The sequence below is a fragment of the Rhinolophus sinicus genome, linkage group LG12, assembly GCF_036562045.2.
Source record: "Rhinolophus sinicus isolate RSC01 linkage group LG12, ASM3656204v1, whole genome shotgun sequence".
Classification (NCBI taxonomy): domain Eukaryota; kingdom Metazoa; phylum Chordata; class Mammalia; order Chiroptera; family Rhinolophidae; genus Rhinolophus; species Rhinolophus sinicus.
In genome coordinates, this window is record NC_133761.1 from 66,151,642 (window position 1) to 66,177,431 (window position 25,790).

A 25,790-nucleotide genomic window follows, 5' to 3' on the forward strand; every position below is an offset into this window, starting at 1 on the left:
CATCATCCATCCACCCATCCATCCATCATCCATCCATCCACCCATCATCCATCCATCCATCCATCCATCCATCCATCCATCCATCCATCCATCCAATTTCTTTCTATGAAGTTCTTAGCATGCTCCTTTGAACTAGTGGCAGCATCTTAGTGGTCTCCTCATTAACTTATGAGTTAAATGGAATCTTTGACATCTGTTTACTTTCTATCTGTATGAGAATCATGATTATATCCTCTTTTAAAAATGATCTTTTTAACAACTGCAACTAAGAACACATTTTTAAACTTGGTGAAAAGGAGAAGAAAAACACAGAACCAAACCGTCACACACCCAAAAAGTAGTCAAGTTTTTGTCAAGTGTCAGAAAATATGTTACTCTGCTTTCCTGACTTCAAGTTAAAGGACAAGGTCATTTAACCTGCTACCAGAAAAGAGGTAACAACTTTTTATTTGTTTACTTCTAAATTCAGTGCTAATGTGTGAATTATGTCACACTGCAATCTGTAGATGTCTAGTAAATGTAGGGTTTACCTTTCAAATCTCTCAATGGAAACACGAAGCCACAAGCAGCCAGGTGGCACACACACATCCTTTATTAAGCAATAGGGGCACATTTAGTTGGTGGCTCTGTAGTTCATGTGGATTTCTGGTTTCACGTCACAGACCATGTTCAAAACTTGTGTTAATACACTTTCCATGTACTTGTTGTAGCTTCCGTGCAGTTCTTTGATCTTCTCCAGGGTCTGCTCTTCTATTTCTTCTGACAGATTACTCTGAGAGCCCATTATCTACCAAAATATAACACACGGAATTCACTGCACTAGACATCACATTAAACTGTAATTGTTTCGTAAGTTAAATTTGGCCTACTCATCTATGATTGTTCGATAGTGTACACTTTATGTATTATTTTTCCAGTATTTGATCAGAGAATGGATGGGATTTCCCAATACCATGAGTGGGATGGATAAAGTTTCCTAAAAAATGGAAACTGCCGGGGCAGATTGCTTCTACTTATAAGCTGACCTCTGCACCGTACAAATCCAATACAAGTTCACAGTCATTGTATCATGCTTAGAAGATTTTTCATCGCATTTGCATGTATTTATAAGTTTCCATTCAGTTTTTTGTGTCTTCCCTATTGCTTACTTTCTCAATGAAGAGTTGAAAGACATCATTGAACCCAGTTTTGCTGGTTTTTAAACAGCCAATAACTGGTTGGCCAATTTTTAAAATACATGATCTGAATTATTAGATCCTGTTTTTCAGGAAGATGCTGAAAATGCCCAGTATATCCCAATATGCCCTGTAAGAGACTTTCACAGGCACAGGCATATCTTCCTTACGCCATGTAGGTCTTTAAATGAATGAATGGAAACTCCACAGGGGCAAGGGTACGGGCCATTTGTTCCCTGGTGAATTGTAAGGGCTTCAGACACTGCCTGCCACAAAGGATCTGCTCAGTCCACGTTTGCTGAACTGAACAGGACGAGTAGATCGCCAGGCATCTCATTACCTGGGTTCCGTTGCTCTTGCTGGCAGAAGCCTGCTGTCTGGCATTTTGGGACACGATATAAATTAGAAGTTGATAATTATGTGACAGGTAATGGTACATTTGGTTCAAGGGTGCTATGAAAGCACTTTTCCATTTTAATTTTCAAAATTTCAGTGTTGAGACTGACGTGTGCAGCTTTACAGTGTAATGACTGATGGTGTGGGGGAAATCTTTCAACACTCCATAGGTTTCTTTGTAAGTTGTGCAAATGTTCCAGTTTAAGGGAAAGCCGAGGGTCAGCACCCGCACACCGCTTCACATTCTCAAGTCTGTGGTTCCTTCAAGGAAACAGAATGCTTTCACAATATGAATTTAGGAAAAAAGATTAAAGATCTAAAAATCTCCAGTATGCCCAAAGCCACCATTGTCAGGTCCCATTTAGATCCATGGTCCATCTAACTTTTGTTGCATTAACAACAGATTTAATTTTTTCACTGTAGTTTACAGTTCTTTTTAGCCATGTAATACCTTCTTCAGTAGAAGCTATGTTGGGTAGAAATGATAAGCAAGGGAATAGTTAACCTTTGATCCAACAGTATTTGTTGATGTCCAACCCACATTGGGATATCTGATTCAACTGATGTCAGGAGACTTAAGAAAAAAAAAAAAGCATAACAAGAGTTAAAGGTCAACAAAAAAAGGGACTTGGAAGTGGAACGCCTCCAGCAGTAGAAAACTGGTTTCTTGAGTCTCCTCCCAGTCTGCCTCCTTGCCCTGGATTAATGATGAGACTGAACTGGAAAAGCAGTATGTCTGACTCTTGGAGGTCCAGACAAGGGACGGGCTGTGCCGACGGCGTTACAATATGCTTGAGGTGGCTGAGACCTAAGCCTGCTGACCCTTCTCTGTGCGCCTTTGATCAACTAGCTGTAAAACGGGCTTCGGGCTCTAATTAGGAGAGCGATGGATGAGCAGTTTTAATTATCCTCCCAAGCAGAGAACAAACATCTCCAACCAGATTTACACCTTGAGATGCTTCTGGAGAAACAGTAGTTCGAGATTTCACCCTAACCACTTTCTACACTTAGGGTCAGTTTTGTTATTCCTTGAAACGAGTAGTACAGATCTCAGAAATCTCCTACACAGAATGATACAAGCTGGTTGGTGTTAAGCATGATTATTTTCTCAGGTCCTAAGCGTCATGGTTATGACAGGACTTAAGAGGGGGGAAAAAAAAAAGGCATAGAATAAATGTTGATTCATTCTTTCACCGAAAATGTATCGTGCATTTACTATGGACAGACATGATTCCCATATTGAAGAAAACAACAGAGAACAAAACAAAAGACCTGCCATTTTGGTACTTAGAGTCCGGAAGGAAAAATAGACAGTAAGCACAAAATGTACATATGTAATACAGCCAGTAGTGATAAATGCTGTAACTGTAAGGGGGAAATTCGTTTCTTTTTTATGAGACACGATTTTAGATAAGGTGATCAGGACGAGAAGCTGACAGCTGAGCAGAGATAAAGGAAAGAGGAAAGTGTCTGTAAAAGAAGAGGATTCAGGGAGCAGATGCAGCCTGTGCAAAGGCTCTGGGGTAGTGGCGTGTTCAGGCTGTTTCGGAAACAACAGGAAGACAGACATGGTTAGGCTAGAACAAGCAGAGACGCAGGCAGGAGATGATGCTACAAATGACCAAAGTAGATCCTGTTGCACATTGCTGAAAATCTTCTGCTTGTTTCCTTATGATTTCCTTTTCACCTGGCTGGCTTTGTGCAATACATCTCTCATGAAAATATAAAGACATGCTTTTTCCTACACTAGCATTTCAAAACAATCTCCAGCATATAGTAAAAAGTAAGTGCGTGCCGTTTTCAGAGCCGTCAGGTGAGAGAGACAGCCGAGGGCCAGTCACAGACGGCTGTATACTCATGGATGGAAATGGATTTTCTGATTCCTCTTTACAAATATTGATAAGAAGAATTTATTTTTGCTGAGTGGTTCACTTGATTCTAAGAAGGACATTTTATTTTAAGAATCTGGAAAAGGTTTGCCTGCTCTGGGATACAATTTACCTGATCCCACACAAGCCCCACATCTTCTCGCACTAAAATCAAAGTTTTAACGGAGAGATTTCCCAGCTGCGTGGAGTTTGTCTTGCAAAGTCCGGCTTCTGCACAGAGCTTTATTTATAGTTTTACTGAGGCCCAAAGAAAATACCATATAAACTTTAGTTATGGTACAGGAAATTTAATAATTTCTTTTAGTCCATGTCACAACACGAAAGGAGGGTGTTGGCTCTGAAAACTTCACACATTTATTTTTTATTGTAAACAGATACTTTTAAAATGCTCGTGTAGGAAAAAGCCTTTCTTTATACTTTCATGAAAGATTTGTTGAATGACCCCAGCCAGCTGAAAGGAAATCATAAGGCAACACTAGAAGACTTTCCAGCAATTTGTAAGAATATCTACTTTGGTCATTTGTAAACCTTGAATTCACCAAAGGAAATTTGGCCCAACCAACTCATTTTGTAACATTGTATAACACTTTTCATTGATTCTACTAGTAAACATTAATTGACAAAAACTATGTTTTCTGAAGTTTTTTCTTACTGAAATATGCTAGTGAATCATCAGTGGTAGGAATAATACTTGATAACCAGTCCCTTCAGTTTGTATGTTTGAGAATATGATTTTTAATATATAATATGTGTGAGAGAGTAACGATTGATTGACATTTTAGGTAACAAATCAAAAAGCCTTGACATGGAAAATGAAAAATCAGTAATTTGGTAATGTTTAAGCTTTAGTTGGATGTTCAGCCTTGGTTGAACTATATCTGCTTGAGCCAGTGTATTTTCTGCACAGCACCTAATGAATATTAAAATCTTATAGTCTATGCTGCATGAAAGCCAGTGCTGACTTTCTGACTTACCTTAGATTGTTTCATTCGAAACTCCTTATCTCTCTGCATCCTGTATTGGTCGATTTCCACCATCGCCTCATCTTTAGCTTGCTTTATTCGCTTCACTTTTCCTGAAAATTAACAGTGGCATAAAAGACATGCTATTTCTCTTTAATACGCATGGACTGTCCAGCTGGATTTGTAAACATACAAGGTGAGGTCTGCATTATTTTTTGATGAACTTTTTTCTAGAATGGCAAACTTCACTAAAAAAAAAAGAAAAAAAAAGATATTGGAAAATTCCTTTTTCCCCCACATTGGATTCTTTTAGAACATGGAAATGACAACGTTCTTTCACACTTACATGTTTAAATAAAATATCTGCCCACTTACTCACAGCAGTTAACAGCCAGAGAACAGATTTTCGCTGTCACTTACTCGAAAAGACATTATTTGGTCAGATTTTCTGTCCTGATTTGCTGCCAGGAATCCCTCAGTCCACACCAGCTGGATCCGATTAACACTGGCGGAGCTCCAAACCCTACAAACATGCAACTCAGACTCTATCAAACTGACTTACAATTTTTTAAAGCATTTTATTGGGATTGTTTTCCTTGCCATTTCTTGACTCTAGAATGTCTGATTAAGCCCCACAGCACATCAAAGTAGATATTTTTTTCCTCCAGTAGCTTTCTCTGAGGGGGTACTTGAAAGTGGTTGTAAAACCAATTGTTTTTAATGGCTAGGAGTTTAGTTAAGTAGCTCTCTTTTCTTTTATTAAGAGCAAAGGTGTAAGCCTTAAGCCAGCAGACAGCGACGTAGATGAAAGTTTCAGACAAATTCAATGCTGTGGGGATCATTAGCTCAGCACATGACTTTTTGGACAACCAGAGGAAGTTTGGGGGGTTATAGACTAATATTAATTGCGGCTACGCCCCCACTACCTACCACCTTCTGAGGGGTTACGTTCTAATGCTTTGTGGTCATTAAAACTTTAAAGAAACTGTGTTTCTTGTCTTCCCATTTCAGTTAAACACCTTCATTCTTTTAAGTTCACATAGTTTCTTTTCTCTGATAATGTCTCAAGCTTTTGTTTATAATTGTTGCCAAGGGTTTGTTAGATTATGTAGACTTTGAACTAAATAACGGTGTTCTGATTAAGTAGCATAAAAGAAAATCTTAACATAAATTTTTATCTGTCATGTAGGTACATGTTTTCATGTGCTTTTGTTGTTAGACACCTTTGTAGCATTTGAGTGTAGATGGTTTTTAAATCTCCCTTCCTCTTGGGTATGAGCTGCTTTGCTAGTCACTGTATGTCTCTATAGATGTATATATAAAAGATAGATTGAAATGTGTCTCTTTTAATTAATGCCTATTACCCTTGAATGGGTCTCAGCAGACCTCATTCAGAACAGATATTTATGTCTGTCTTTATTCTCTTTAAAATCCCTGGTCTGCTGAAAATGAGTGCTGTTCTGAAGCCTGAGGTTTAGGGCTCATTACCAGCAATGCTTACCTTTTCCCTCTTCATTAACGCTCATTGTCATTTCGTATGTACAGATGCCTTTATTCTCCGCAGTTACCGGTATAACTATTTTGTGGCAACCAAACTTACTCTTCACGGAAGAAATAGGTGGTATGTGGGTAGGGAAATCTATTGTTTTAATCCCAGGCTACTGTCTTATCGTTACTACTCATTAACATTAGGATAAAAATACATTTAAGATGTAGTCACATTTTCTTAGTAATGATAGATTGTAGGATACGTAACTATTGTATAAAAATAAATCACATAAAACATCATTCCTCTCCATCTTAGTTCTATAATACATAAACATTTTGGTTTCAAAGTCATGACTCTAGCCCGTAAAAAAAAAAAAAAATAATAATAATAACAGGGAGAGGTCTGTATGCCCTACCCCTGAGCAGAATCCAGCACTCCACTTAAGAGGCTGTATATTAGCCCCGTCACACAGTGACAGGCTCAGAGTGTCTGTGACCCCCCCGTCATGGCACCAGTCACCTGCTGGTTCTCATTCAATTAAATAGGAGAGCCACAGGGAGACCGCTGCCGGCACAGCCGTTTTCTGGCTAGACTCAGCAGCTGCCTGGGCGAGAGCTGCAGACGCCATCCCTGATTCAATCCAGTGGGAGAGGCTGGAGCCTAAAGCCCGCCGTTTCATCAGAGGTGGAGCAAAATGCACTCATCATATCCACCAGCTTATCCTCTGGATTGCTTCGTATCTGTGCGCGAAGATCTCCAAATTTGAAAATTAGACCTCTTTCTCCATACGCGTGGAAAAGATGGCTGCTGTGAACCCAAAGGGGTCTACATTCGTCTTTCTCAGTACCTTCTGTATCACACATTGGGGTAACCACATGGGGCAGTGCCAATTTTAAACGTGACCATTAAATATTAGGTCCCCAAGTTCCTACAAGGTCACACAGGCTAGTCAGGCCAAATGTCTGATTTTCGTTTTAGAAAATGTGGTTACATTAGGCATCCTGATTTTAAATACTGCTAAAGCAGGCCCGAAAGAACTGTGCCAGAAAGGATGATTTTCGCTCATTCATCCATCATTCAATACTTATTGGACGTCTACTGTACATTATGCATAGGGCTAGGAAGAGAGGATAGAGAAACACACGTAATGTGCCACTGGCCACCCGTGATGTAAATAAACTGCCCTTTGGAAGTGCGTCCATGCTGCTCCAGCTTCCAAAGGGAAATTTGCAAAACACATAGAATTGTGAAGAATACACGAAATCCACCAGGAGAACAGTGAAGCACAAATCTTGGTTCTGCTTGTTCCCTGACCATTAAAAATCATCACCTTTATGGAAACACCTGCTAAAAACCTATGGGATCTGTGCTCCCCCTCCACCCCAATAGTCGTATCTCATATTATCAGAGTTAAGTCAAAAGTATAAGAAATAGGTCTAGGTATGCAGACCGGGACACAGGGATGGCTGCGAGGGGCGGTCAGGAAAGATTTCTGAGGTGGGAGACAGTAAGCAGGACAGACAGATGAGCCAGGATAGACACAGGGATGGGCAGTCCATTTTGGGGACTAGAAAAAAAGGCAGGGAGATATTTTAGGGGATTCTTTGTAACCGGTCCCCCTTTAGTGAATTCATTCATTTTTAGACATGCGTCTTGTTACGCAGCTAGAGATGTTCTACATCCAACAAACCATCGCTGAGATACATGCCACAGGGGCGGAAAAAAAGGAGAGGAAGCTGTTTGATGGATTTTCAGGAGATTTGTAAGGACAGGATTGGAACATCAATTTTGAGCACGTTAGAGCTGTGCTTTGTGTGGGAGGCAGGGGGCAGTTCTCGGGTGGGCCTTCTTGGCTTCTTGGTGACAAGAGGACATGTGGACTGAGTCCAATGTGCCAAAGGTCCCTGGACACACAGAGAATGCCACTCTGTTGCTTGGCTTGCTAACATGCTTCTGGACCCTTTTTCTGAGGGGAAGGATGGGGTTTCATTTTCCAATTTGAACAGGACTCAACATGAGACACTAGTCGCAGAATAAGACAGGAGTTTTGCAGCCTTGAGCACGTTAGAGTTTCTGAACCCAAGTTTTCTCATCTACAGAACGGATTTAATAATCTAGTGCGGAAAGGCAGGAGCAGCAGCTGCACAAATGTGTGTCACGCGCTACACCAAGCGTACGTAGTCATGTGTAACCATTATTAGGAAGGTGGGCCCAGCTGCCCGCGGCCTCTCGCTAGGAAGGAGCGTGGGGAGTAAAGCGTGAGTTTCAGGAGAAGCTCTGGCTGTCTGTCACCAGAGAAGCCTGTGTCACCTTCCCCGAGGACATCTGGTGTCATCTTCCCCAAGGACATCTGGGTGCAGATATCCAGAAGGCAGCTGGACAGACCAGTTTGGGATCTAGCAGAAAGGTCTGCAATGGACCCAGAGACCGGCTCATCTGCTGTCTGAGTCTGAGCAGTGGGGTTTGACGGGAATGGAGGGGACGAAACAGAATGAGGAGACGAAAGGGTTGAGGTCTTAGCCTGGGGGATGGCAGCATTCAGGGATGAGAGAGATGCAGAGAGCACAGACGATGTGATGGCAGAGGCGGTGATTAGAACGATGTGGCTCCATCCAGGGGACGCCGGGATTGTGGCATCAGCAGAAGTTGGGGATGGGATGGGTCCCCAGATACAGCCAGTCCTGCTGGCGTCTTGTGTCTGGGCTTGTGGCCTCCTGGGCTGTGAGAGAATATATTTCTGTTGTTTTCAGCCCCGTAGTTTGTGGGAATTCATTAACAGGGGCCCTGGGGAACTAATACAGAGGCTGCATGAGAAATGCAGAGACAGCAATGCCCGTTGCGAATGGGTGGCAAAGCCAGGCACTTGAGCACGGTGGAAAGAACAGGTATCTGAACGTGTGTGTCACCTGAGAAAAAGGTGCATACACAGAATAGAGGAAACCTTGATTTGCTAGGAAAACCAGGAGGACTTTGGGCATGTTTGGAGATGTCTACCTGTTCCTAAGGTCCATTTTGATTCCGTTCTACCACTCAGAAAACAAAGCAGGACAAAAGCAGCAACCTTTCTTGGCTTCGGGGGTTGTTAATATCATGACCAAGTCCAGCCCGGGTTCAAACAGTGCTGTATTTTGCTCTCCTGTCACACACTTTGGAAAAGTTAAAAAGCCCCCAGGAAAACAAAGAACCAGCCTCTCGTTTGTCCCTGATCCATTTGATTTTATTCATCTTTCTGGGTCTGGGCTTTGCTTTTCCTTTACTTGGACTTTCCTTATTAAAAAATATCATATGGAGTTTTGTGCAGGTCGTGGATGGAATACTACCAAATGGTATTAATAGATGAAAATGTTTCGTGGTTATTATTTTAATATGACCCACTTGAAGAAATGAAAGTCCAGTGTACTTACAAATACCCCATTAGTCTGTGGACTATAAAGAAAGAGGAAGTATTTACAGGCCTACAAAACACACAAAACAGGGCCTTGGAGTTCTAATATAACAACTTCTCTTTTATTAGTTTATTAAAAGTCATGTCTTCGTGGACCAAAATATCCCCTCGCACAGTGAAGAATTTTACTAAATCAAGGGGCTTGTTTAAATAATTCAGAATATCTGCATATTTGGGAACAAATAGGCAATTAGCAGATTTTTAAAAATATGGATGGTTTGCATCCTATAGACCCACACCAACTAATTTGCATTACTGTGTTAGCCAAGTATTATCTAAGTAGAAATATTTTCTTAAGTATTAATTTTGCACTAAAGCAGAATTCAATGAGGGCCTCATAGGAGAGCAAGCTTAAGGGACCTTTGGGGGCCTCTGCTATTTGTTAGGATGTTTCTGATATACCTACTTGTTTGGTTCCTCAAATACCCACATTTGCACATCTGCACTGCTTATCACGTCTTTCCATTTGTATCCCATAATGTAAGTTGTAATTTTGAGTTACACAGAAATGCTATTTTTCTGCCGCTGCCAAAGTAGACAGATTGTTTATTTGTGGGAGAGGCTATGGCGTAGGTTCGGAAATAATAAAATATGGGTTCTTTATGTGCTGTTGAGCATTAGAGAATGGTGTTAATACAGAGCTGGGGAGTTTTCCAAGTTTGCAGTGGGTGTAAATGAAACAAAGACGGTTCTCCTAACCAGCCGTGAGAAGTAAAAGGATCACATATTTGAGAGAAACACAAATCTTTGTTTCTCCTGCTGATGTTGGGACCTTGACTTTCTAATCAACCTCGATGGATACCCCAGACCTGGAGCTCAGGTGAAGTCCGATGTTCCGTTGTAACAACGTACAGTGGTACCTCAGTTTTTGAACGTAATCCGTTCTGGAAGACCGTTTGAGTTCTGAAACGTTCGAAAACCAAGGCACGGTTTCCCCATAGAAAGTAATGCAAAATGGATTAATCCGTTCCACACCTTTAAAATCAACCCCTAAAACCACAGATTTAGCATGAATTTTACTATCTAGTGATACCATAGACCCATAAAATTTATGGCGTTTGTAAACCGAAATGTTCATCAACGGAGACGTTCGAAAACTGAGGTACCACTGTAACTTGTCCTGGCCTGACACACCCACTTTCATGTTTTGATGAGTGAACCATTTTTTAGGCAAAAGATGTTAACTTCGAGTGAGATCATTTAAAGCTAGTGCCAATCCACTGCGATGCCATCTAAACTGAACCCAACAGTGAGACTGGTTTGCATATACAAATCCGTGTGAGTGTCTTCACTCATAAATGTGATTTAATCCATAATCAGGGAACAGAAGCGACGATCTGAGCTCTCCTACACATCCCGCCAGAAGCAGTGCCCGTCCCCTCGGGGATGGACCCTGCTGCGGTTGTCAGAAAGAATGGGACTCGGTTGTTTGATTCCATCTATTAAAAGTAGAAACAACTGTTTCGTTTGTACTCTACTATCTTAGGTAGAGTTTTCTGATCCTTAAAGCATCTTGGCTATGTTTTTATTTCACAAAAAGATTGAAGCTCAGAGATGCTCCATAACTTCCACCAAGAAACTTAAGTTGACACAAACATTTTTTTTTTTTTCCAAGTGGTGGTTTCTCTACTGTGCTGCCTGATATCCCAGCTTTTAAAGCCTGTTCATAACCTGCTCCCTCCACCCTCACCCTCCAAACTGTCCCTCTCAGTAGGCAGCTGTCTTAGGAGGCGGGAGCCGTCAGCTCTGTTTCCATGGACCTAACAGGCTTTGGGACAGTTCCTGATACCAGGTCTACAGCCACTATCTGTACCCCTAAGGTGACACAGCTACACCGTGAGCTGTGTAGGAAACTCCTTCCCAGCATCTGAGGCAGGCCTCCTTCATGGAATAGCTGAATGATTTTGCAGCACAACATGTAAACGCTACTGCCAATGAATCTTGTGGTTTCCTAAAACGATGAACATGTGAGTTGCTCTGTTTGTGCTCTCCCTCCCTCCCCCACGCCCTCCCTTTCTTTCTTCTTTAAATGTCCATTCAGGAGGCCTGCTCTAGCAAAGACTCAAGGCGCAAGTTTTCCGGGAGGCTTTCAAATGAATGGATTTAAGAAAGAGGAAGTGACCACACACTTTCTACCATGATGTTCAGTACTGCGATTTTGTGGAGACTCTCATTCGGAGTCTCTATCTGGCCCTCATGTATGGCAGCTTCTCCATAAATCTCTTTAAGGAAAAAAACAGGAAGTGAAATATATGGGTTTATAAAGATGACGGCTACGTGTACCTTTCATGTTATTTTCTCTCTCTCTCTCTCTCTCTCTCTCTCTCTCTCTCTCTCTCTCTTTCTCTCATGCTCACGGATGCATTTGTCTCTCTGGGGAATTCTTTAAGGAATAGTCTAGGTCTTTTCATCAGTGTGTATGTACATCAGAGTGGCTTGGGAATAGGCACCCCACAAATCCTATGCAATATATGAGTGAAATAAAAACTAGTGACGTAGGAGAGAAGTTACAAAGTACCAGGTACACAAAGTCATACTGTACTTGGCCACAGAAGGTTTACAAGGTGATCTGCGGGTGCCATCGCTACCCACTTCTGCTTGCTGAAAGCTATGTGAGAATATGGCTCTCTCCAGGGACAACTGGCCTCAAGCCTGTGCTTCGCGAGGTAAAGGGACAGGCTAACATTCTCTAGAAAACTGAGTCAGGGGTCAGGTGTTGAAAGTCAAAATATTTTTCACAACGTTTCTAAGGCCTGGATATTTCTAGTACTGGTTGAATATTTGCCTGAATATTCATGAACAAAGACCAAGGAAAAAAGCACACGAGGACTTTAAGTTATTGGCAGATACAATGAACACTTTGTGTACTAATAATACAGTATGTATTTTCCAATCCTGGCTTCTGAGGGAAGATTGTCCCCAGACAGCATATTCATGAGGAAAGGAAAACACATTTGGCTAATTATGGAACCTGGGGCTGGAATGCTTCCCACCCAAACAGGTTCCGTGAGTCACAATACTTTTCTTATCTAAGGACTTTGGAAAAGGAGAGCTGCTTGGTAAAAATCATTTGAATCATCCAATAACATTATTATACATGTGCTCAATACTGTCACTTTATTTCTTCCATAATGAGGAAGCAAAGGTAACATAATTATTCCATATCTCAAAATAAGTTGGTCTTCTGTTCTGGGTATTTTAAATGTGGTTAAAGAAATTTGAATAAAGGGTCAGGGAGTTTTCTACACTGTCTCAACCAGCGGCTTTGTTTTCTGTAAAATCACCCTGCACTCATGCCATTTTGCAAGCACTTGCATAGAGTGTTGTAGAAACAAAAATTGAGAAGTAGGTAAAGTGTGCCTCCAGATCTTCTTCCTTCTTTCCTCTCTTAGTGCCTCCACATAGAGCCTTTCCTTTGCTTGTTGGTGCCCACATTGCTGAGTGTGCAGGAAATCCAGCTGTTTTACGAAAGGGAAATGATCGACCTGCCCACGAAAACCCCAGTGCCCCGAGAGGCTTCCCAACCCTGCCTCTTGCATAGTCAAGTACTGTTCCCACTCGCACTCAGTACCTTTCAGCCACCTTGTGTCTGTACCTGCTCTGCTCCCATCACCACATTCATCTGAAGAGTTACACGAGCCACAGTTTTAAGACACGGCCCCTATCTTGCTGGACTTTAGATCGAATTAGAAAGAAGTTCACGACACACATTATTACAGATGAAGTAATGATGAAACGGGAAGTGGGAAAAGCAGAGGTGTTGGCCCAAGCAGCTTGAGTTTGGGCTGCAGATCTGCGAGGTAGGTTTATCCAGCATAGGAAAGGCACATTTTGTGTCATGCTGGGGTTGAGGTCTTGCCCATGCAGTTCCCGCCTCCACCATTTACCCTCAGTGTGGGCTTGGGCGATTGTGTAATTTCTTCTCTAAGCATCATTTTCCCCTTTTGCAAAAAGAGCTCATGTGAGAAGGAAGCAAAATCAACACTGAGCCTGGTGCCTAGCACGATATTTTCTATTTTAAAAAATGATGACCTTTGGCAAAGTATGGCCTCTCAGGTTCCACAGACATAAAATGGGAATAATAGTAATACCCAACTCACGCGGCTGTTGTGAACAGCAAAGAGACTAAATGGGGTTGGACTTTATCGAGATCATTCGATGGGTAAGTGTATACACACATGACTAAATAGAAAGGTAGAAAATGAGACTAAAATAGAAGTAGTTTAAAACACTGGAGAGGAAAAGCCACCAGGAGGGGGCTTTTTAAGTCTGATTGTCATACTTTCACAGGAGTAGGAACAGATGCATTCAGAGGGGAGGGCACTTGCTCACATTTTCTCACCAGCAAGGAAATCCCATCTGGAAGTTGCTTCTCTCTTAGCCGGTCACAGTATTGAGACACTGGGGTGTGGTGTCATCAGGGAAGTTGCAGCAACCAGAGTTACGCCCATGACTTCAATGCCCGTTATCGTCTCACTTTGTATGTGGCCTCTCGAAAGGATCTGAGTTGGGGAACTTTGTCCCCACTATGACTGGGTAGTTTTAGGGAACTGGCCCAGGTCTCACAGGGACAGAGTCTGAACCAGGATTTGAACCAGAGCTGGCCTGCCACCGAGCTCCGAGCTCGTCCCACGGCACCCACCCCCACCTTCTACTTTGTGACAACTCCCTCGGAGTTCACACCGAATGGGGACTTACTCTTCTTGGCTTCCTCGAGCTTGTCCTTTGCTCTTTTCTCTGCCTGAAGGAGCTGGTGGATCCCCTGGGACTGGCTGGTCATGGCGGCTGGCTTCAGGTCGAGTGGCTTCTGTGAAATCTGGGAAGGGACAAGTCTGTTTATCCTTATGGAAATCACCACATAACTCAGATTGTGGTGTCAACAGTGAACTCTAAACACTGCTGTTGGTTCCAAAATGGCCTGACGGGGCCAGAGAGCTGGGCCCTTAGGGGAGTCCAAGGGTGGAATCCAGAAAAACAAGTTAAGTCACTCTGAGGAAGCTGAGGACCTATGGTTTCTGCGAACTTCAGTTCTTCTGGATGAAACACGGAGACTTCAATGGGGTGATGAGTCTCCTTATAAAAACCATGAGGAAGGTATCTATAGGGAGATTGGCTTCCCCCTTCTTCCAGAAAATATTGACTTGTGTACCGAGCTTTTCTTTCAAGGTGTAAGATCTGTCTTTGTTCTCTGTCTATGCACTGCTAGTTTTAGGTTCTTATTTGTTTCTGGTGATTCAACGATCTGCTTGGGACAAATTTATTTACCTTTTTCTGGGAAGGAGGCTTCCTGGCTCTGTGCACAGGAGATAGGCGAGGGAGCCATTCCCTTTTCTCTCCAGGCCTCTGGTGACAGGAACAGAAGGATTTCTGGGGGGGAATTGCATGGCTCTCTAGTTATGTAATATGCTGCATTTCCAGGGATCAATTATGCACTGACTGAACCAGTATAAGGGAAATTATAGCTGTAGGTTTTGAAGTTAAACTAAAATCATGCATTTTACAGTAGTCACTTCTTATGTTGGGTGTTGTCTTCAGCTAGGCCAGGGAACTCCATCGTACTTGATTTGGTTCAATCCAGTAGGGATTGGACAAATGAGAACGCTGGTCAGAGTGGAGGATTATACAGTATCATTTAGATGTATCTAACAGTCTTGTCTGGAATGCAAACATAATCTTTTGACTTACTCGTATGGCCAAAGGTTTTATGACCCAGAAATAATCTGAAGGTTGGAGTTTCACGTATCGGTGCTTTTCTAAACTGTACCTTTGTTGTCTCACCCAGGAAAACTAGGTTCAATTTCTTTAACTAGGGGCCCAGATTTAAAGATAATTGTGATGCAATCTGAGAGTTACATCGCGTGAGGCGTTCGTGGTCATTTTCCCTTGGCATTTCAGTCATCGCATCATCCATACCTGTATCACAACATAACCTTTAGCACATTTTTCCAAAAGGAACAGCTTTCTTATTTTCCCCAAAGGATCACCTGTCTTTCTTTTTGCATTCCTATCGGGTCAGTTTATAGAATTGCATTTTGTTGCGTCATTACAATAACAAGTACAACTGGAATAAATAGATACGTGAACAGATACAGCTCTTGGTGACCACACATTGTCATTGTATGAACAGACGTGTGAAGGCAGAGTGGAGAGTGGATCCTGAGTCTCCAGCCGGCACAGTTTAGGCCTTGGTTTAGCACTTTTTTACTAACCGAGAGGATGGAGGTCATCTGTGATGTCTGAATGGCTAGGCGGACATGGTCTAAGAACTTGCTTTGATCCTGTGCCAGCGGTATTTACTGAATATGTCCTGGATGCATTTCCCCGAATGAGGCCTGGTCCTGAATCTCAGAGGAAAGGTAAGTCGAGTGGAGTGAGGTTACTGGTGAGACACTAGGTTGGAAGGACTTTGGGAGAAGATGATTCTTCCCTCTGGGATAGAAAAACACAGTCTCCTAAAAGCTTGAAGAATCATGACTTTGTCACAGTTTGAACAAGTGACGTAATTAGATGCTCACCGGCCAAGGCCTCCCTTTCCCACCAGACGCACGTTCCTGGCCAAACCGCATCCTTCACTGACGCTTCGTTTTTATTTCATTCTAGTCAGTTTGCGTAAATGATAGAATGTGCATGGGCGTGTATTTTAAGTTAGAGGACAATATACATCCTCTATATGCACATTGGAGGACAATATATGTTCAAACATTTACTTAGAACAGAAGATATATATTAGGTGAAGTACAAGCGGTGTTTCAGGGACCCTTCCTATCACCACGTACATCCCCGGGCGTCCGTGGGCCACATTGGGGATAATTGTGCTAAAAGCTGATGGACGCACTCAGAACTCGCAACGCCCAGGTTCAATTCTGGTCTGACGAAGCTCTCCAACACCTGTCAGAATCCCGTGTGCAAAGTCTGGCGGTTGTTATGACCACTTTGGGGGGACGTCAGTGCATCCGGTAGTATCAGTGGGCTCTGTCTACACGTCTGTAACTTGCAGTGAACGGATCAGTGACGGGAAATTGTCATCACATTTCCTTTACGATCTCACCGTAACTCCTAACTTTATGACAGAAGTTTTCCTTCTCTTCATTTGTGTGAGGAAAGAGTTTTTCCTGCCACCTAGCAATTAAACCAAATAATACGCTCTTCTTTAATTCGAGTGGCATAAATCGTGTCTGGTTTCTATTTTGATGGCATGTTAACGTTATGATTTCTATGTGTCACCCTATCAGAAACATAATTTATGAATACTATTACTTATCATATTATAATGTCATGTTGCCATTATTATTTTTAATGATAAATTTGGGTATTCGATTATACATTTTTATAAAAAAATCCAAGGACTAGAAAGGGATTTGGTTTTTCAGATGAGGAAAGAGAAATGGATGTATTACTCATAGTAACTTTAAAAAAAAGGAAATGCAGGACTCATATAGTGTATATTTAGGTCCCTGCTCTTTGATTCTCTTTTCAAAATACTTGCATATTTCTTTTTTACTAGTGCGAAATACAAAAAACTGTTACTAAAAAATGACAAAAATCTTAAAAACAAAATCCGCGCCCTTTAGAAAAGATCCAGTTGTTGAATGTGAAAGGGATACAGTGAAACGCTTCTGATTTTTGCTCATACTTCACTTGAAAAAAATTTGATGTTGAGTGTTTTGAATAACTGCAATTACAAATTTAGCCAGCGTTCCGTGTCTATCTTTTTGGTTTCTCTTTTTTGCAGTTTCATTTCTACTCAGACTTCCTCTTCTCACCCATTCCATCATCACTTCTGCCTCGTTCAGCTAACAGTCTGCTCCTTCCTCCTTCTGCCTGCGCTGGTTTAGCCCTTGAATCTGAACGGCAGTGAAAAGGAGGTTAATTCCTGGTTTCCTGAAGCCTTGCAGCTTCTAGGTATTTCAAAACCGGGAACTCCAGTCTTTCAGGAAAAGAAAACTAGCTGATGCCTCTATTATGTACGTCACACACTCACTGTGGCTGGGCAGTGACGTGTAAAACAAATAATAAGTCAAATATGGAGCACCTTCTATTTTTTTATCTCTGCCACTAGGGAGGGACGTGGTTCTCCTTATCCCTGTCTCATCCTCTGAGTTCTTCCCCTCTCTCCCTCCAGTGGGTTAACCACGCTACACATTTTATCTTCAACACCAAAAGCCTTCCTCTGCAGCTTCAGTCAGATTCCTCCTTCTGCCTGGAAGAGCTGTCTCTTATTTGCTTAGAAAAGAAATCATTCAGAGCCTACTTCCAAGGTCTACTTTAAAGGCCGGAACTTTCTAGAACCTCGCAGACCTGCTGATCCCTTCTCCATCGATAACCTTCAGCGCTGTGTGCACACCTGTCGCAGGGCCTCCCTTCCACCTTTGTCTGTTGTTGTGAGCGTCAGACATAATAAATAAAAGATGTGTTTTGTAATGACGGGCATATAGGAAGTCCTCAGGGTCAGCTGCTGGAGTGGTGAGGGTGAGGGGATCTGTGTGGTAGCACTGAGTACTCTTACTGGCCGTCCTGGGGTGGACATGCAGCTTTCAAATGCTGGCTTAGATCCTGAAGTCCGCGGCTTGCCCATGTCGAGATACGTACGAGAACCCTTGGAAGCCCTGGAACGTTTGGTTCACTTGAATTTGCTTTTTTTTGGTTTGTTTCAAAGACATGTATAGTAATTCCGTGTATCCTCAAGTTTGAGAACCACTGACAGACCAACAGGAACAAAAGGAAAGCGTCTGGCCTTCTGGCTCTCAGACAGCTGACTCGCCTAACGGTGAATGGGGTGTGACAGGCAATTGGGAAATATTCCTGATTGCCTGAAATGTTTGCTTCATTCTGTTTGACAATCAACCTGTAACCATAACATATGCCACTCACTGTGCTTGGTTTTGTGAAGAATAATAGACTAGCAAGTCACTCAATGTTCGGCTTTAATATCAGGGTAGTAGCCTTCACCCTTGAACTGTGACATGTAGCTCTCCATCAAAGGAAAACAAGTTGCAAAAAATGCAATTTTTATGTGTCATAGTTTGGATCTGCCTACAGGTCATAAGTTCTGGAAAATCCGTGTAGCCTATGGGGCACACACCCGTTGGCTTGAGCTCTGTAAATTTCTCAGTGCTACGGGTACCTGCGGTGTCCTACAGCGGGGGACACCCCCTCCCCGTGACTGTGAAGTAGCAACAGCACACAGCACTCAGCATGTGCACACAGCGCTTGACATTTTGCTGAACACTTACTTGCATGTGCATTACAGCTCGTTTGACTTTCACAGTAACACCGTGAACTAAATGGGACAGGCACAACTTTGCCCATTTCATAGATGAAGCAACGGAGATACAGGCGACTCAGGTCATTTGTCCCAGACATTTGGCTCCTGAAAGGTCAAGTCAGGACCAGGATGTAACACTGACCCTCACCGTGCGTTCTGCCTGGTATTCTGTCTTCCTGCTGAGAGAGGTAGGGATGAGCCATTCATGGGTTAGCGTGGAAGGCACTGAATATGCTGCAGTCACGTTGGACAGTTTATATGCTGCAGGGGAGGCGGGAGGAAGGCGGTGTGTACACACGTGTTTGTAGACATCCATCCTCAACAGCCACTGGCATTACCTTCTCCTGCCTGTTTGCCAACCTATCAGAGAAGGCGGCGAGTGGGCTTGAGATGGGAGCTGAGCATGGGTAGCCTGCAAGCGGGTTCCTTGAGTCACAGAGGGTTCAGACACCCCACTGCCGGAAGCACTGTTGCTGTATTGATGGTGTCCCAGGGGGCAGTGCCCTGGGTTGGGGTAAAAATTGCTTCTGGGGACTTAGGATATCACAAGATAAGGGGGAAGAGGGTGTTCCCCAGCTCGTCTTCTAGAGAAGCGAGACTGCTTTGCACACCATCTGCCCATGACCACGCTCACTACAAACTTGTCGGGGAGGCATGGAAGGCGTGGTGTTCCTCTTTTCTTTCACCTTTCCCCCGCCCCATCCTGTCCTTTCATGAGCTCTCTCTTTTTTTTTTTTTTTTTTTTTAACTCTTCTATGAGTGTCCAAAATGCTCTTTGAACCTAGTTCCTCCTTCATGGGTATACAGGAGAGGGAAAGAAGAAGTACCCATTGAGTTACCCAGGTGACCCTGGAGAACGTTCAGGAAGCCTCAATAAAAGGAGGGGAAGGTGTCAAAGAGAAAGTGCCAGGAGCCAGACCCAGAGCAAGGGTTGCCCAGCGCAGCCTTTGCCCTGGGACAGCCCTGTCCCCAGGTGCATTGTCTGGGTGCTGGGAGACTCTGAGTCCTGCAGCTTTGGCTCCAAAGGTGTCATCTGCCCTTGGCCAAAGCAGTACTGGGCACAGTACTGGGCACAGAGACGTTAGTGCAGGAAGCTGTGCAAGGATGTTAGGGAGCTTGTGAGGACCACTTGAAGCTCATTGTGTTAGGAACTCACACACAGAGGGAAGGTTGGTTGGAAAAGCAGTCTGGGGCAGGAGGAAATGGGTGGAAACGGGCAGGAGGGAGAAGGGGCCCGAGACTGCAGAGGGGGACTGAGGCACACGGTGCCAAGGAGCAGCTTGGGGACAGCTCTTCTGCATAAAACACGTTCCCATTCTCCTCGGGGGTAGGCACTGCTTCTCAGCTCATGCTCATAGCTCCACCGGAAGTCAAAACAGACACGAAATAATTGCATTAGTGTTTAGAAGTGATGTATATTTATGTAAGTGAAATCCACTAACCCAATCTGAAGGGTCCATCAATTTAAAGCCTGACATGGGTCAATGTCGAGCATCAAACAAATAAAAATAATATAAAATCTGTCTGGGCTCCGGAGCTGCTTGTGCCAAATGGCAGCCACACCCGCCAGCTGTGGGCAGCTCGTCCACAGTGAGATGTACTGTAAATGTGACCACCTGCTGAACGCTGAAAATGTAGTTAGTATGCATAAGAGCGTGTCAAAAGATCGTGTCAATTTTTTAAAAAATAATTGCATGTTGAAATAACATTTTGGCTGTACTGGGTGAAATATTACGTATAAGAGCTCATCGCATCGTTCTCTTTACCTTTTTTTACTGTGACTAATAGAGAGTTCAGAATTACATACGTGGCTCATATAATGTTTGTATTGGTCCATGTGCTCTTGAGCCTGGTTCTGCCATGTGTTTGCTGTGCGTCCTTGGGGAAGTTAGTCGACTGCTCTGTACCTCCAGTTCGTCAACTGTAAAGTAATTGAGTTGTGAAGATGAAAGGATTGGATATATGAGAAGCACTTAGAAAAATATCTGAGATGTAGAAAGTTTAGCTACTAATATTTCTATGTCTATCTATCTACTGTAAAAATACATGCGCTTTGTATATGCTGTACCAAAATGACATACAAAAGCATGAACTATTACAAAGTGCTTTTAGCATAGTTTGGTTTTTCTTTTGAATTGTTAGTAAAAGAGTTCCAGTGAAGTACAGTTACAAATCAGAGGTGAACCTTAAGGAAAATGTTAAATATGTGTTTCTGTATTTCCAGCCAACTGTTGTAGCTCTGAAAAGCATCTGCAGTATTTTGCTGATAGAATAATAATTCAATGATTTTTCATAATAGTTTCATAGTCTTTTAAGAAGGTGAACTCCATAAAGCATCCTGGTTTTGTGGCAGGAAGCACAGAGTTCAGTGTCCAGCAGGTGGGGCAGGTGTTTTCATCCAAACAGACCAATGTTTTTGCTTGTTTAACTGTAAATAAGGAAAAATCACACCGGAATGAGTGACCTGCTTAATTAGAAGCTGCAGCGGGTTTGTGTGTTTGCTTTTGCTAGTTTCTTCTCCTGGACTAATTTTAATTTGAATTTGCTTAGAAGTGAACCTAAAACCTATATCACGTGGACACTTCTAAAGACAGGGAAAATCCAGAAGCTGGAGGACTGCAACCTAAAAGAGAAATGGGAAATGGGAGCATTGCACCTGCTTAATTAGGAGACGTGGCAGGGCGTGAAGGGTGCCGTTTGTTAGTCAGGAATCTCTTGCACAGATAGAAACCTACCCATGTAAGCCGGACGGGTAAAGAGGCTTCGACTAGCAGGACAGTTCTCTTCACGTGACCCATACCATTGTCCCAGGATGTTTTTAGGGGGCTGATTCTAATTTTTGGCCCCTCAATTTATTTACAATGAGCGTGATGTTTATTGAGAGAACACCAAGAGTGATTAAAAGATTAGGAGATGAAATATCTGAGAATAGAGAACTTTAATACAGCTTTAGGCCTTAAGAAATAAACCCACACAGTTTTTAAACTGGCAAAGAGATGAGTGAACGTTTAGCATGATTGGCAATGACGAATGAGGCTGAGGCAATGCGTATGCCCTCTGAAGCCAGACACCAGCCTGCGATACTCTCAGCTGAATGCCTGAGACTCCAGCACCATTCTTCAGCCTCGGGCCGCCTTCATTTATATCGTGTGTGCCATTTTTGGAGGAAGGGGGCAGAGGTGTTCTTCTGTGTGCCCACAGCACCCATGCATGTCTCCAGAATGATGCCAGCCCTCTGTAGGTTGGGTTTCCACTTACCTGTGGGCCTGTCTGGATCTCCAAGGACAGGAACCCAAGTTGTCTGTACTATCCCGGAACCTGGCACCGTCCTTGGCACGTTGCAGTAGGCACTTAAGAAATGTGCGTTGCCTGAATGCATGGCTAAACGCAGGAAAGTTTCATTTTCTTGGAAGGATATTTTAGAATACATTGAGCAAGGATTTTGTTGCCGTTACGGCCGTTATCAAATGGTTCCTTAATGATCCTCGATTTTAAGACTGAGGATAAGAGGGGACGATGTGTTGCCAAAGGAGTTTTAGAATCAGACAGCTCTGCTTCTGGCTCGGGCAAGTCACCTAACCTTCCTGAAGCTCCTCTCCTTCCCTTTCACACGGAGCGATGAGTAGTGCCTAGTTCCTGCCCTCGGTGATTGTAAGCTTGTACATTAAATGCGATGGCACACAAAGTCGTCCAGTTAAGTGTCTATTGCAATGTGAGCACTTCATTCATTCATTCATTCATTCATTCTTCATTCATTCATTCAGCAAGTATCTACTGGTACATGATAGGCTCTATTCTGGAGGTTAAGGACCTAGTAGATAACAGGGTCATTGTCGTTAGTCTAAGGTAAAAAGCTTATACGTTACCTGCCCATGACCAGGAGGCCAGTTCCTGGGGCGGCTGTTATGGACCAGTCAGCACCTGTCTGATGTAGGATATTGGGGAGGCAGGTGACCGGTGCCCACCACTCTGGAGCCTGGAGGAGTCCTGAGCATGGTGTTGCCTGGAGATGGACTTGGGGTTTGGGTCCTTGCGTTAGAACTCTCCCTGTCGGCCCTGAGCTCCCAGTGTTGGAAAGCTCCTCTGACTGCAAAGAGCCTCCACGCCTCCTGGCTGCAATGGGTAGCATTAGATTTGGGACAGAAGCATTCAGAACAATTTACCTTAGCCCTTTCTTCAAGCTGCTGTCACTTTTGAGAACTTAGGTGTATTAAGGAAAGCTAAGTACTGAGTAAGAGGAAGCAGAGCTCTTGGCGGTGGTTTAGGGCTCCAGGGTTTCGCTTTTACGAGCTGGCTGCCTTCACAGCTTCTGGGTCTGCTGCTAGAACGGGGCCTCATTTCTTTGTACCGCCTTCGTGCCTCTCCTCTCCTCACTGGGACCTCAGGAGGGACGATGAGACACACGGAAGCACGTGGTACCCCTCAGCATGCAATCTGGAAAAGTCCGGATGCCCCAACTCAAACACAGGTCCTAGGAGAAACCAAGGAGCCCTCCAAACCAGCAAGTGAGAAAAGGTAGCAGATCCAGAGCGAGTGTCGTGTTCTGTCTCTTTCTCTACCCCTCCTTGGTTTCTTCCTCACACGGGTCCGTCAGAAGGGCTATATCTGGGAGCAGTTTCTCTGGGAGAGGTTTTACTTTCTTAATTTAGGGAGGAGAAGAACTGGTTACAGAGGAGATAAGGTTACAGTAAAAAAAAAAAAATATATGATCACAGGCAGATTCTGATTTTTTTTTTTAGCTTGATTAGACAATTTTAAGTTTGATAACTTTGAAAGAATATTAAAGTCTAAATTAAGTAATGAAATAATTGATTTTGTTGGAGAGATTTGTGTCTCTAGAGGTTAATGGTTTCACTAGAAGTATAATACAGGAGTACAGGCTGCCAGAAGGTGGACAGTTTTTTCTCTCCTCCAATGACTTCAACTAATTTCTTTCTCTTTCTTCCTTCCTTTTTTCTTTCTTTCCTTCCTTCCTTCCTTCCTTCCTTCCTTCCTTCCTTCCTCCCTTCCTTCCTTTCTCCCTTCCTTCCTTCCTTTCTCATAAGTCATGTCCTAAAGGCACTCAAGGAATTTGCACGCAGGTCTGTCTAAGTCAAGGTCAGGATCCATCCCATTTATGCTGACACCTCCTCAGCTAGTGGGTTCCCTGTGCAAACTTGGCCTCCTTTAAGGTCTCAGGTATTTTCTGAACCATATGCATTGCATTTTCCAGAACAAATAATGCAAGTCACCACAGAATTAAAGCTGAAGAGTTTAGGAAAGAAATCCAAATTTTGTCAGAAAACATATGTGCAGCAAATAGAGGCGATCCCGTCTGGTTGAGTGTAAGATTCATCCTGCCCAACCTGACACTGACAGTGGGACCTCCAGCCTAAACGGAACAATGCTGCCTTTCCCAGGACCAACACGGTACTGAAGGAAAAAACAAGCCCATGAACGAGGTGGAATAAATGAGTCAAAAGGGATTGGGCCTCAGAGCTGGTATTAGAGGAGGGAAAGCAGATGAAAAAAAGCAGTTCATAAAAAAGATGGCGTGAGCGTACCTAGTGTGTGCCTATCATGACTTCCTTTAACTGAGTTTAAAATCTGTTTTTTAAATAGCCAGACTCATGAGTTGTCCATAGACCTGGACTGGAATGTAGCAGTGATGCTGGAGCCGTGGAAGGGAAATGTCGGTGGGTTTCAGGCGGATGTTCTTTTGGAGAGACACGTCCAATTGCCTGGACAGTGGTTTGATCCATTACTCAGAGAAATGTGACCACAACTACATTAGAGGGTCATCACGTGCTGTTCTTTTGTCACGCCACAGCTGCAGGCCTGGCAGGGAGAAATCTGTCTCTGCGCATGTGTTTAGTTGGAAGCGAAGATGGGAGTAGGGAGACGGAGGCAGGAGAGGGAAACTGGAATTATTGAACAGGGAATTTTCTTGACTTAAATTAGCCTTCCAAATACATTAACCTTGTGGCAAAGCCTACTGTGTGACCCCAAAGCCTCCTGTGTGACCCCAAAGCCTCCTGTGTGAAAACTATCCATAGCCAGGCAGAAACGTTCAGAGATGCACAGGGTGTGGCTGCCTGTGTCGGTTGTGTTGAGAAAAAGGAAGTGCAGGGCTGAGTGTGTGTATGTGTGCGCTGTGAATTTCACACTGTGTGGGGGACTTTTCATGTGTGTTTCCGGGTGACAGAGGGGAAGATGGGTGCGGGGAAGATGTGAAGGAAGTCCAGTGAGTGTGTCACATCTGTATACTTCACAGTCAGCTTGTGACGCTTTCAGGGTGCCCACTGTCACTCTCCATTTCTTCAGGCCTGGGAGTGATTGTCGTTAATTACCTGTTTGGTTTTACTCCCATATTTTTGGGTTACCCCACCTGTTTTTAATTTTCTCTCAATTACCAAAGCAATATATGGTCCACAAAGAAAATTTGGAAAACACAGAGGACAGGGGAAATAAAATAAAATGGGCCCGTAATTCTGTCACCATGCAGTAACCGCGATTAACATTTTTTTATGTGTACCCTTCCAAGTCCTTAGTTTTACAAAACTGGGGAGATAGACGTGCCATGTTGGCTTATAACCTGTGTTCCCCGACCTTTAGATCTATTTTCATGTGTCAGATCCTCCAATGACCCCTGTGCTTTAGTGTCTAACCTCACACAGGACCTCCCCTCCGTCCATGGACATTATCTGTCATGTGCCCTCTCTCAGCAGTTTCCCCATGTCTCCTGAAGGCGCCCGACCCTTCCAGAAAGCCACTTCCTTCCTTATCCATTCAAACCCCTGTTTGTAATCACCTGGGAAAGGCTTGAATGCTGAGAAAAAAAAGAAAAAGAAAAACCCAAGCTACCTTCCTGTTCCCCGTGAAACGTTTCTGGAGAGAAACACACATCCGATCTGATTCCTCAAACATGGTCTCCCTCTAACAGATGAGAGGTGCTCCTACACCGGGGCCCCTGTGTGTCCGTCTCCTTGCAGCTCATTCCTTTATCTTCTTTCAGCTGTCACTAAACTTAGAGAAAGCATCTCTCCCGTGCCCTGTGTAGAAGTGACGGAGTCATTCGTCTCCCTCTTAGCCTGTAGGCTCCTCGAAGAGAAGCACCAGATCTAGTGGAGTTTTGTCACATAGTAAATGCTCAATAAACATCTGCTACATAAAAGAATACGTGAATGAAA

General features: G+C 43.4%; 1 protein-coding gene across 1 annotated transcript; it reads right to left on the reverse strand.

Annotated features, from left to right (window-relative positions):
* Positions 1 to 570: 570 nt before the first annotated feature.
* ATP6V1G3 (ATPase H+ transporting V1 subunit G3) lies at positions 571 to 14,210 on the reverse strand. Its single transcript, XM_019750817.2, has 3 exons — positions 14,055 to 14,210; positions 4,435 to 4,535; positions 571 to 787 (listed from the first exon to the last, which is right to left on the reverse strand). The coding sequence occupies exons 1-3, from the start codon at positions 14,134 to 14,136 to the stop codon at positions 614 to 616; spliced, it is 357 nt and encodes a 118-aa protein (XP_019606376.1). The 5' UTR covers positions 14,137 to 14,210; the 3' UTR covers positions 571 to 613.
* Positions 14,211 to 25,790: the final 11,580 nt, after the last annotated feature.

What these genes read in the sequence shown, in the direction of transcription:
- ATP6V1G3 (XM_019750817.2), bottom strand. Translation starts at nt 14,136, where the DNA reads ATGACCAGCCAGTCCCAGGGGATCCACCAGCTCCTTCAGGCAGAGAAA. An exon ending in GCTCGAGGAAGCCAAGAAGA is followed by an intron (nt 4,536 to 14,054) that starts GTAAGTCCCCAT and finishes GTTAATTTTCAG; the next exon opens with GAAAAGTGAAGCGAATAAAG. An exon ending in TTCGAATGAAACAATCTAAG is followed by an intron (nt 788 to 4,434) that starts GTAAGTCAGAAA and finishes ATATTTTGGTAG; the next exon opens with ATAATGGGCTCTCAGAGTAA.